The sequence below is a fragment of the Marmota flaviventris genome, chromosome 2 (assembly GCF_047511675.1).
Source record: "Marmota flaviventris isolate mMarFla1 chromosome 2, mMarFla1.hap1, whole genome shotgun sequence".
NCBI classification, from domain to species: Eukaryota; Metazoa; Chordata; class Mammalia; order Rodentia; family Sciuridae; genus Marmota; species Marmota flaviventris.
In genome coordinates, this window is record NC_092499.1 from 90,689,744 (window position 1) to 90,702,466 (window position 12,723).

Here is a 12,723-nt window from a genome sequence, read left to right on the forward strand (position 1 = left end):
AATGCTGGACCCGTATAGGCAGCTGCCAAACAAGAACAATGATCTGGAAGTCACTTCAAGTCCCAAGGTTAAAAATTAACAGGAAAAGCTTCGGCAGTTTATTGTGGTTATTATGACAAATGTACTACAACACATAAACAAAACATAAAACAGTTATCCTTTCAGATTTAAATAAAACTTTTTTTTTTCTGCTGTGTACAGAGTGATTCTTGGCAAAAGCCTGTTTTCCTTAATTTTTGCAGCTAAATTAGGTGGAGAAGTCAGTGTGTGTGTCTTCCCCAATGTTGTGGACATATGGCAAGTCATTTTAAAAAAAATTTCCCAATGGGCCAGGCACAGCGGTGCACACTTGTAATCCCAGTGGCTCAGGAGGCTGAGGCAGGAGGATCGAGAGTTCAAAGCCAGCCTCAGCAATTTAGCAAGGCCCTAAGCAACTCAGTGAAACCCTGTCTCTAAATAAAATACATAAAAGAGTTGGGAATGTGGCTCAGCAGTTAAACACTTTGGAGTTCAATCTCTAGTACTCCCCCCCCCCCACCAAAAAAAAAAATTCCCAATGGTAAATAAGTGATTAATAAGTGACTAAATATCTAAAACTCAAATAATAATATTGAATGAACCCTCATTTATTTACATAGAGGTAACAAATGGAGTACAAGTCCAAAACCATACCTGTGTGTTCTATGATGGGCAAATTATCACACAAACCTAAGACAGTGGTTTTCACCATCACCATGAACCATCATCAGGTCTGCCTAAAATGACAGTGCACTGGAGGGACAGTTTAGACTCCTTCAATTCAAAAGGAAGTTTCAAAAATTTAAATCCTAGGGCAAGCGATTAAAGTTATTTTTTAAAAATGGAATTTCTTTTGTGAGAGACTACAATTAAAAAAAATACCAGATTTTAAGACTAAACACAATGTTTCTTAACTATCTGGATTAAAAAGTATTTCTAATTTTTAGAAAAGTAGACTGTGGAAAAAACAACATGCAATTCAGAAGCAGACTGCATGGGAAAATGTTGGTCCTCATCCCTGATACTTCTGGAACTGACTGAAATGCACTGGGGTCACCAGGGGCTGTGTGCTCAGCAAGAAGCTGGCTGGGTCCATTCCTCCTGGAGTGACCTGCCTCCTGATACACTGTAAAATGTCAATAACCCACTGCAATGGTGCCACTCCAAAAAAGGTGGACCATGGGACTCCTCTCTCAAGGGAAGCAATGGTGAAGTTTTTTTTTTTTTTTAAGGAAAAAAAAAATCTTTTTTCAGAGATGAAATGATTTAGATTATCAGGTGTGAAAGTCACACCTGATAATCTAAATCATTTCATCTCTGAAAATTCTTGCATTGTCTCATAATGAGCTTTTGGGAGACAGCCCTTGGCTAAACTAAAATAATAGGCCTTGATTTACACATCTACCAAACATAGTGAAGTTTCAGAACTCCTTTTGTTGTAGACTCAACTCCTCCTTTTATCGTTCAAGTGTGAACAATTCTATAATTTGCACCTGTCTTTTCAGGAATTCATCTTCATTTCTCAGAAATGCACCACAGACCTCTGCTAGCCTCTTCAAAAATCAGCCTGGGAGACTGAGATTCAGGCTCCACTGGATTTGCTTAATGCTGGGTGGTGGTGTTCCAAGCATCACCTGGTTCTAAAAAAACTTGTGAAATACTTGACTCTTCTACTGTTCCCAGAAGGATGCTGAAAAACCAGCCTCTACCTCAGAGCAAAGCCTGTCCAAGGAAGGGACATCACCTTTGTCCTTGGAAAGACCCACAGAGCACTCCAAGGCACATTCCCACCCTGCTAAGTTGTTTATCTACAAATAACAGGAGAGATCTGCTGCACCAGGTGTCCCTGACTCAGTCAGGCTAGGTGGGGATCCATAGCAGCCCCCTAGAAGCCACCAATCAGCATGAGACAGGGAAATACCTGGGATGCCAGATGACCCTCCCAGTAGTTTATGGTGGTTGATAACTTTGGGAAACCATTCAGTTCAGCACGTACACCCATCTTGGCTTAAACCAATCAGTTCAAATAAATCCCCCTCTTGTAGTAACCAATCACCCCTACCCAATTTGTTCCCGCCAGTGAATGTGCTAATCATGTTTTAGAGTTGTTATTTGATTTTCCCGCGGTGTGTGATGATTAGCTAAGAGATGCTATGATGTTTGTGAAGTCCCTGCCTTCCCCAAAGAGTGTATAAAACTGCTGCAAACCCTGGGCTCGGGGCCTCTCAGCGTCACCAGTTGCTATGTGTGCGTGCGGAGGACCGAGCTAGCTCGCAATAAACACCTCTTTGCTGTTTACATTGATCTTGGTCTCTGGTGGTCTTTTAGGGGTCCCGAATTCGAGCATAACAAAGCTACAGTCATGTAAGTGTGATTGAGCGTCCTGTGCCAACTGGCACTCTTTCTTAAATAAGAGCTTTTGTGAAGCAGTAATGTCACGCAGATACCGTCACTGCTTGATCAGGCTGTCTGCTTTAACATGTGCTGTGAATTTCCATGAGGCACGTCCCTTACACATAAGCCTTTGTCAGTGCTTAGCTAGGCACAGGGTGGTAAACAGGAAGGGGAAACCTGAATTCTAGTCCTGATTCTGCCTGTTTTTGATAGCCTCTTCTTGAATAAACCATTTTTTTTCTGCTTCTAGTTTTCTTACTTATGAATTGGACATTGTGTTGTCTATCAACCCCTCAAGCATTATGTAGATGAAACTATGTGAACTACACCTTGGGGAACAATCATTATCATCTCTACTATCTCTGCTGGAAGGCAATTTTGGGGATAGCCCTGAAGTTAAACAGGGGCAGTAGGCAAGGACTCAATCCTAATGCCATTCCATTGGGCAGCTCAGTATTATCTATGGAGAGATTCTCTGGACAGATGGCCTGGGATCCAGTCCCAACACTGCTACTTATTGGGGAGTGACCCAATGGAAATTAAATTAACTCCTCTATGCCTCAATTCCTCTTCTGTATCTTGGGTATAATGGTAGAAGCCATGCCAAAGGATTTTTATGAGAATTTAAAGCCAAAACACCTCAGCTTTCTGTGTTTAATATACAAGTAAAGTTTGGAACAGTACCTGACACATGGTAAATATCATATAATTATTTCCTCTTATTTTGCATATTATTCTAAACTCAATTAATAGTTGATTATATAATGCATGAATTATTTCCAGCAAGTTTTAAATTCTGAGATAACATTGCCATTCAAAATCCTTCCTGAATACTTCCATACTTATCTGCTGTGTGTTTGAGATTTGAAAAACACACAGTTTTTATTAGGAAAGTAAATCATTTGCCCAAGTCAGACAGGCCAATAACTACTTTTCCTGCTTTTGCCTTTGTGAATACATAAAATGAGAATTTGAAAAAAGTGGCAGCTTATTTCTTTTTTAAACCTTTGCCAGGCAAAAAAGTACAAGACAAAGGGCCGTGGTAATGAAACCTTAATATTCCAGAGCAGTCTTTCAGGGGGATGGATCTTGTGCCTTGTACTTTCCGGAGCCACCGGAACCTCCCAGGGCCAGTCCTGGGACAGGAAGTCTGAGCTGTTGCCTGCGCCCTGTGCAGCACTCAGGGATGCCCTGATGGGGGTGCTTCCTGTACTACTTCCCCTCAATGCTATTGCACACAACCCAGGAGATTCATGGAGTTGATACTCTGAGGCTCTCCCACCTTGGGCTCAGCCTCTGCTTCTCTCACAAGAAGAAGCTGCCACATAGTTGCTCTGGAGTTAAAGGGTAAGCTCCTCTTGGAGAAGAGAATCCTGAGTGGCAGCGGGGAAGTCATCTGGACAGTGTTCTGCAAGTCACTGTTAGTAATAAGATGGAACTTCTCCATGACTCCATCCACGTCATCGTAGGCTCCTGCTCATCCCACTGCCAAGTTCCCTTGCTGCTGCTTGGAAGTTTTCTTTGATTTGCAACAGAGAGCATCTAGATGCCTAGAGTGCATCTGTTTTCTGTGAAAACTTTTTCACAGAAGGCACCTGTGGAGGCTGCCATGGCTGCACTCAGCAGTGCTGCTGCATAGTGTTAGGCACATGTTTATTCCAGCATCCATGTGAATGGTGCCCCCTGGAGTTGTGCAAGGAGGCACCTCAGCCTTTGGGAGGGCAGCAGTCAGCAGGGAGGATCCGATCCTATTTTTAGAAATATCTAGAAAGGAGAAGTGCAGCTCAAGCTGCTGTCTGTCAGTCTGTCAGAGCCAATCCTACTTCCTCTCCCGAAACAGGCTAGAATTGCTCTTCCAGCTTTCCTCTTCCTATGACTGACGTGTTCCCTCAATCTCTAATGTGTTCCCCCAATCTCTAAAGCTAGACATGCAAAAGAAAAAAATGGAAAGGCAGGTGGAGGCTGATAAGGAAGAAGAAAAGGGGTTTTAAAAACAAAGAAAGTATGGACATTTTAATAATATCAATTCTTTCCACCCATGAACATGATTTCTTGGATAGGACCCCAAAAGCACAGGAAACAAAAGCAAAAACTGATAAGCAGGATTACTTCAAACTAAAAGCATCTGTACAGCAAAGGAAACAATCAAACCAAGTGAAGAGACAACCTACAGAATGTAAAAAACTATTTGCCAGCTATTCATCTGACAGAGGTTCAATACCCAGAATATACAAAGAACTCTAAAAACTTAACAGCTGGTGGCACATGTCTGTAATCCCAGGAACTAAGGAGGCTGAAGCAGGAGAATCTCAAGTTCAAAGCCAGCTTTAGTGAGGCCCTAAGCAACTTAGGGAGACCCTGTCTCAAAAATTAAAAAGAATTGGCAATGTGACTTAGAGGTTAAGATTTCCTGGATTAAATCCCTAGTACCAAAACAAAACAAAAACATGCACACACAAAACCCAAACAAAAACTTAACAACAAAAAAACAAGTAATCCAGTTAAAAAATTTTATGGTCTGAATAGACATTTCTCAAAAGAAGAAACACAAATGGCCAATAACTGTGTGAAAAAATGCTCAACATTATTAGCCAATAAGGTAATAAGAATCAAAACAATGAGAACCATCTCACTCCAGTTAGGTGACTATTACCCAGAACAAAGAACAAACAAGCAAACAAACAACAATAACCACCAAATGCTGGCAAGGATGTGGGAGAAAAAGGAACTGTTATACACTGCTGGTGGGAAGGTAAACTGATACAGCCATTATGGAATACCATATGGAAGTTTCTAAAAAAACTAAAAGTAGATCTACCATATGTTCCAGCTACATCACTCCTGGGTACAGATTCAAACAAAGGAAATGAAGTCAGCATACAACAAGAGATCCTGAATGCCCATGTTTATTGCAGCACTCTTCACAATAGCTAATATATGGAATCAGTTCAGCTGCCTATCAAAAAATATACATATATGTTTATATACACACACATATATGTGTATTATTTTGTCATAAAGAAGAATAAAATTCTGTCATGTGTAGCAAAATGGACGGAACGGAAGACATCATGTTAACCAAAATAAACCAGACACAGAAAGACAAGTATCTCAAGTTTTCTCTTATATATGAAAACTAAATAAAAACAAAATCAGAAACAGTCAGTGGGGGGCACAAAAAAAAGAAAGGCAGGCTAGGAGTAGCAAACAGGTAGGGAAAGTCATAACAGCAGAATGTGTGCTAAGGCAGAGCTGCAGATGAGGCTGGGTCGCTCTCCCTACACAGTGCCAACACCCACTGACTTCACTGGGAACTCTGCTGAAAGATTATGGGGATGGTACAAATAAAACACATCTCTAATTAAGATGGAACTAATCCCACAACTTTTTTTAAAAATATTTTTTTTAGTTGTAGATGGACACAATATTTTATTTTTATGTGGTGCTGAGGATGGAATTCAGTGCTTTCCACATGTGAGGGGAGCACTCATACCACTGAGCTACAACCTCACAAAGTTGTGCCCTAATCCCACAACTTTGTATCTATAAAATAATAAAATTATTGTTTTTTGATTTTACTCTATTTCCCCTGCCCTCCATAGAACAAGGAAGCAGCTCAAAGTACCATAACCAAAACAAAAGGAATAGCCAGGGAGGTGAGGTGACCTATCCTGAGTCAGCAGACTAAATCCAAACGTCAGAAGAAACTTAGGTGTCCACTGGGATAAGCCCCCTGACTGCAGGAAGCCAGGGCACTTCGTGGCATTCAGCCACCACTTAACATGACTAGAGACAGGGCAACCTGATCCATTTCAATTTATTAGAAATTGTTCTGTGAAGTCTTATAAATGTCCAGTCTTGGGACTTAGCTCTGGTCAATGAAGCCACCCAGAACAGGTATAAATATTGATGTCCTCTGGTAGACTAACAGATATTTGAACACAACTAGCATATTCTCTATGACTTTTTTCTTCTAGAAACTGTTGTTCTATTTTTGAATCTTTACATGCAATTGGCAATAAAAAAAGTTTAAATATCTTGACCAAAAATGACAGTTTGCTAGTCCTTACCGATTCAGGAAGGCATTTCCAAAGCGACTAAGCTTCCGAAATGGCTTTTTGGGGTCCACGACTAATGCATTCCCAGGGGTACTGCCCTCAGTCTCCCCATACATCACAGCGATGAAGGAATCGGTGGTGGGCTCTGGACCAATCCTCATGCCTGGGAAATCCTGCTCCAGTAGGTATCTGGGAAAAGGGAAAGGAAAAGAAAGCAGAGCAGTTGTCACAAAATGAGAGGTCAGAAAGCTGCCTGGGGTTACCAATGTTTTACATAATCATTTGAAAATATTAACTTCAAGAAAAGGAGACAAATCGGCCCTTAAAGCTTGAAATTTTTTTGAAGTATTTTTTTCCACCATTATGAGGAACCTGGTGAAAGAGTCAGACTTCTTGTGGACTTAATTAGGCCTTCTGAAGGTGTTCCTGCTCAGCACGGCAATTCTTGTTTGTGATTCCACTGATGCAGCAGAAGCCACCAAGAGAAGTGCCTGCCCCATGGCTCCTGTGCTCAGGCTCCTGCTCAGGCTCACTTCAACTGAGCTGCAAGCAGGCACAGCTTCTCTGTGGTCCCCAGGCATCCTGTGCCTGCAGTCATCATGGTGCTCACCATGTTACTGCACTTGTCTGTCTGTGGGCTCCACAAGGCATTTGGGTGACGGGGGCCTGAGGAATGGGGCTCATGGTACAGTGCTTGTCTGGTATATTTGAGATCCTGTGTTTGATCCCCAGTACCACAAAACAATGAAAATAAATAAAGGGGACAGAGTCCTGTCCCAGCCCAGCCAGAGAGATGGATGATCATTCACCTAGGGAAGGAAGGGTTCAAGGAAGAAAACCTGCATGACTTTCTGCAGCTCCCCACTGAAACAAACAATTTGGTTCTAAACTATTTGTTTTTAAAAGTCTTGATTGGTCCAGGGATAGAAGGAAAGAACCAAATATCAAATATCAAACACAATTTTACCATCTTTATAAGAATGAGAAATGAAGCTACCCTTTAAACTGTTTTCTATGTAAAGAAAATAGAAATTGATTAGCAATCTTAGTAGGCAATAAACCTTTAATTGGTGTGATGCTAGTTTTAACTTTGCCCAAAGTATCTACATTTCTGTGAAGTTGTGGAGCCCTAGAATAGATACATCATTTCAAAGTGTTCCCTAAATCAAGAGTAATTATGGAAAAAAGTCACCTGGTGTTTACTAAGAAGGCACAAAGCCTTCTCTTTGCACTATGACTTAGTCTTTACAACATTCTCAGGTGGGTGATAACACTATCCTCATTTTGAAGGTGGGAACATTGAGGCATCAGAGGCTAAGTAACTTGCCTAAGTTCACACAAGAAATGTTTGAGAGGAAATTGAATGCAGGCAGTTTGACTTCTGAATTTGAGCTCTCTTTTTTGTTTTTGCTTTGTTTTGAGAAGGATCTTGCTATGTTGCCCAGGCTGGCCTTAAACTCCTGGTCTTAGGTAATCCTCCCAACTTGGTCTCCTGAGTAGGTAGGACTACAGGTTTATGCCACTGTGCCCAGTTCTCCAGATGGGTTTAAATTTGGCCTTGAGTGAGTGGCTTGCTCAGAGATGAGCACAAGGGACATTCAAGACCCTCACCCAGGGTATGCCACTGAGTATAAGGCTTCCTCTATTTTCTCTAATTAAGGGAAAAGGGCTCTCCAAACTGTCCCCCCGTGCAGTTCTCTGGCCTCCGTGATGATGCAGGCCAGTTCTCCCCATCCTCTCTAGAGAGAAGTTGGATTAAGAATGTGCTATTGTTTCAAAGCATGTTCATATAAAATTTAATACTGTTTTTCAAAACTCTTTCAATGAAAACCTTAGTGCATCTAAGATCCCAATAAATATCCTCAGGAGCAGAAATGTCCTCATTGATAAATTCTTTAAAAATTACACACAAATCGTAGGAGCATTGGTACAAGTGACTGGGAGAATGTCTCGCAGTCTGTGAAACTGCAGCATTCAAAGTGTCTCCAGAGCATGTGGATTTCAAATGCCCAGATGAATATGGAATTCAGGCTCACAGCCATTCTGGGATCTCAAGTTTGAAGTCATTTGGCAGTAAAGCTAGAATTCAAAATCTCATTGCATACCCTGCAATGTCCAGTTTAAATTCTATGCCCTGTGGCTGGGATGAGGGTAGGCCCTGAGGCCCTAGGAAGAAACTGAGGAAGGGAGCCAGTGCTGAGCTCCCTGAGGCACACAGTTCCCAACTCACAAAAGGGTCATGTCCAAGGGTTGGTTTGACACCTAATAGGCCCAGTTCCATAGGCTCAGTGTTAACAGCAGAAGGTGGCTGGACCAGCCAGCCTACAAAAGATCACACATACAGTAAAACAGACAACCAGACAAGAGGTGTACCATCAGCTTCTGGGATAAGGACACAGGGTTGAGTCTCACCCTGAGTGACTTGCTGCCATACGGCTCCTCCTCTGCACCTTCCCCAGATATGGGCAGGAGGAAGTCCTTCAGGTTCCAGACCCGGGAAAGAAAAATGGGCCTTGGGCAGGAATGAGAGGGCATGTGCATGGTGTAGTAAGCAGTGGGTCCCCAGTTGGACAACTCATGTGTAAAGTGTATTTAAGTTGATGACCACTGTGGAGAAGTTACTGAATTATCTTCTGAAGTTTCACTTAGATAAGAGCACAGCAAATTCTATTAATTTTGAATAACAAGAGTTTCAGGGGAAAAACCTCAATTATAAAATTATTTAAAGAAGAGCAGGTGTTTCCTACTTTCAAGTTTATGCGACAATAAAAGCTAGAGTTTCCTAAGTAGCTAGCCTGCCAGACAACTTTAATGTCAACTTATTTTTAAAGCAAGCTGCAAATATGAAACAATGCGAAGTACAAGGGGCCCCCTCAACGGTGACCTTGGCGAATTATTCAGTCTCTGGGTCCCAGATACAGAGGAAGAACTAGAACCAGGAGGAATCACTGCACTATAAAACTTGCTTAGGTTATTAATTTGTTTAGTGATACTTTCTCCCAAAAGTAATAAAAAGTCAAAATTCACTGTTCAATTTCATTATCAAAATAATACAAATTAAAGACATAGAATATTAACTTTTTTTTTTTAAAAAACATAATACTGAATGCCAGTGAGGGTCTTATGAAATACATATCCTTAGCTATGTTGGTGAACAGTTGGTATGATCTTACTGCAAAGGAATTTGCAGGATAAGGAGTATTTACATCAGGGAGCCCTTATGAGCTTGTTGTCTGTCACCTACTATGGGGGTGAGTTGTGGGCCTATTTTCTCTTTTCCCATGGATTGTCACTTTCTGCAGGGCACAGCCTACAGATTCAGAACTTTAGACCTCAGTCTTTGGAGTCATTTTATCTAACCCCTTATCTTTACAGGGAAAGAGAGTATGGATTAGTGCAGGAAAGTGACTTATTGTTGGTCAGACTCAGTGGCCACAGGACCCGGAACCCCTTCCTTCTGGCCCAAGGCTTTTGCTCTTGCGTCAGGCTCAGCCCCATGACCTTGAGACCCTCCTAGGTCCCCAGCTCACTGGCACCCTCAGTAGGACCTGTCAGACACATGAATTAATATAACTCTAAGCTGACTGCTCTGAAGTGTTCACTGACATGCAGACATGCCACACTGCTGGGCAGGCAGGCACATGTCAAAGCAGCAAGGAAACTAAAAACAACCAAGATAATGACGTGGAAAAAGTGACATTGAAGTGATGAAGTTCAAAATAGCAACCTGGAAGGGAAGGGTCGGAGGGGATCCTGAGGTATGATGGACCCTAGAGGATTAACTTTGCAGCCACATGGACCAGGCTGATCCACTGTTTAAACCCCTTTATGAACCCCTCAGGGACTTTCCCCAAACTAGGAGTCCCAGGGATTCTGTGGGTTATCTACAATAACAAAAGTTCAAAGAACAAGGGGCCACAGGAAAACTACAGAAAATAATCCACCATGACTCTGAGCCGAGCAGCCCACTCCACAGGCATCCTGTATGTTAGAGGCTTGATTCTTGTCCTTGGAGCCACTGTGCTCCCCTTTCCTGTGTTCTCAGGGAGGCCTGCCAACTCAAGCGGTGATTACTCTGAGGTATTTGAGCCAAGCCATTAACATAAAAAGGTACGGACATTTGGATTCCAAGCAGCTGTGCGGAAGAGGCAGGGTGGACAGGAGACCTGACCTCTCCTTGTCCCTGTCCAACAAGGTCCTCAGTCCAGCCTCATCCAAGTGGCTCCTGGGCACTTGAGCTGCCAAAGCTACACTCAAGGAGTTGCTTTGACACAAGCGTATACGTGGGTGGTATCTCTTTAATTGCTTAGGCTGGAGCAAATTCCTTAAACTTCATAGAAAGAATGTCTTTTGTGACAAAGGGAAGAAAAATCTCTCAGGACAACAAAACATCCCCAAGCACCATTTTCTTGAAGGTGGGCCTAATAATGACTAAAAAATAAGCACCATAAGAGTGACATTATTTTAGCTAAGTGCCATTTCCATGTAGCCTTAAATTGGAAATGCTTAACCTTCAACAAATACTGAAAGACAAATAAAAGAAAAAAAAAAAAAAAACTAACAGAATTCTATAAATGCTTCCCAAGCAATGAACATGCTCAAATAGAAGCACACACTTGTGCCAGGCACAGTTGTCGCACAACTGTAACCTCAGCTATTTGTGAGGCTCAGTCAAGAGGGTGGCAAGCTTGAAGCCAACCTCAGCAACTTATTGAGCCTGTCTCAAAAAAAAAAAAAAAAAAAAAAAAAAGTTGAGGGGCGTATTTAGATCAGTGGTAGCACACTTACCTAGCATGCACAGGGTCTTGAGTTCAATCCCAAGAACTGAGGTGGGGTGGGGGAGAGTGACATTATTCAATGATAGATACCCAAAATTCTGGCTGTGAACTTTGTTACCCCTGGGAATTCTTCATGCATTCTCTCTGGGTTTTGGCTACCACACTTGTGTTTGGAATAGAAAGAGATGTAGTATGATTTTTAGTAACACATGTCCCTAATATTTGAGGACGTGGTATTGGTATGTGCTAGATTTTTTTTTTTTTTTTTTGTATAGGAGCTTGAACTCAAGACCTCATGCATGCTAGGCAAGCATTGCTACCACCACTCAGCTACATACTTAGCCACTGAAAAAAGTTACTTAGAGACAGGAGTCTTGTTAAATTGGTGAGACTGGCCTCAAACTCTTGATCCTCCTGCCTCAGCCTCCTAAGTAGCTGGAATTACAGACATGTACTACTGTGCCTGCCAAGTTGTGCTAAAGTCTTTACATGAATAATCTCATCTCACCCTAACTACTTTATGGGTAGTTTATTATTTTTACTCCCATTTTACAAATGAGGAACTTAAGGCTCAAACAGGTTAAGTGTTTTATTAAAAGGCAGTATTTCTTTCTAGTCCTGCATTAAATCAGAGCATGAGAGGCTGAGTCAGCCTCCAATGGCAATGTTTACAGGAACATGTTTTGTGAATCATAACAAATAGACAAATGGAAGATTTAAAAATAGGTATTCAATATGTACTCTAAAAAAATAATACAGCATATGTATTTGAGGTATTGTTTGAGCATTAATTTAACATTATCAAATCAAAGTCCAGAGAAATGATTTGTGATGAAAAACAGGAAATATGTTTGTGCCTACAAAGGCATCGATCAACTTATTGGTATGTCTGAAATATTTTTCAAAAGAGCACGAAACTAAACCAACAGTCACCTCATTCCTTTGAGTATTACTAAGGTTTTAAACCATATAGATGTAAAGGAAGCTTAACAGGAAGGACAACTTTGAGTTCAGTGGAGAAGTGATATTCTTTTATTTTTAAATTAGGACTAAGTTTAAACATATTTATGATAAAGTTTGGGAAGTTTCACATAATATATTTTTATTGATAATACTTGCTCCACTATTCCACCAGGAAAGAGATAGGAAAGAAAAGGTTAGTCCTTCCATCCTGATTTTTTTCTAAACTTAGAAATGTTTTTTTAAAAAAATAAGTTTTTATATATATATATATATATATATATATATATATATATATATATATATATATATATATATATATATATATATATATATGTTTAGTTGTTGACTTTTATTAATTTATATTTAGTGTGACTCAAACCCAGTGCCTCACACATGCTAGGCAACCACTTTACTACTGAGCTACAACTCCAGCCCTAAACTTGAAAATGTTTTTAAAGCACTTTCCATCATTTAATCCATCCTTGTGTTTAACACCAAGCAGCAGAACTAGG

The 12,723-nt window shown here is 41.0% G+C and overlaps 1 protein-coding gene across 1 annotated transcript in view; it reads right to left on the minus strand.

Annotated features, from left to right (window-relative positions):
- Positions 1-12,723, minus strand: part of Ehd4 (EH domain containing 4) — an 86,346-nt gene that overhangs the window by 57,888 nt on the left and 15,735 nt on the right. The window contains exon 2 of the mRNA XM_027925627.2: positions 6,483-6,659. Coding sequence (XP_027781428.1) covers positions 6,483-6,659 — 177 coding nt within the window. The remainder of the gene's footprint in view (positions 1-6,482; positions 6,660-12,723) is intronic.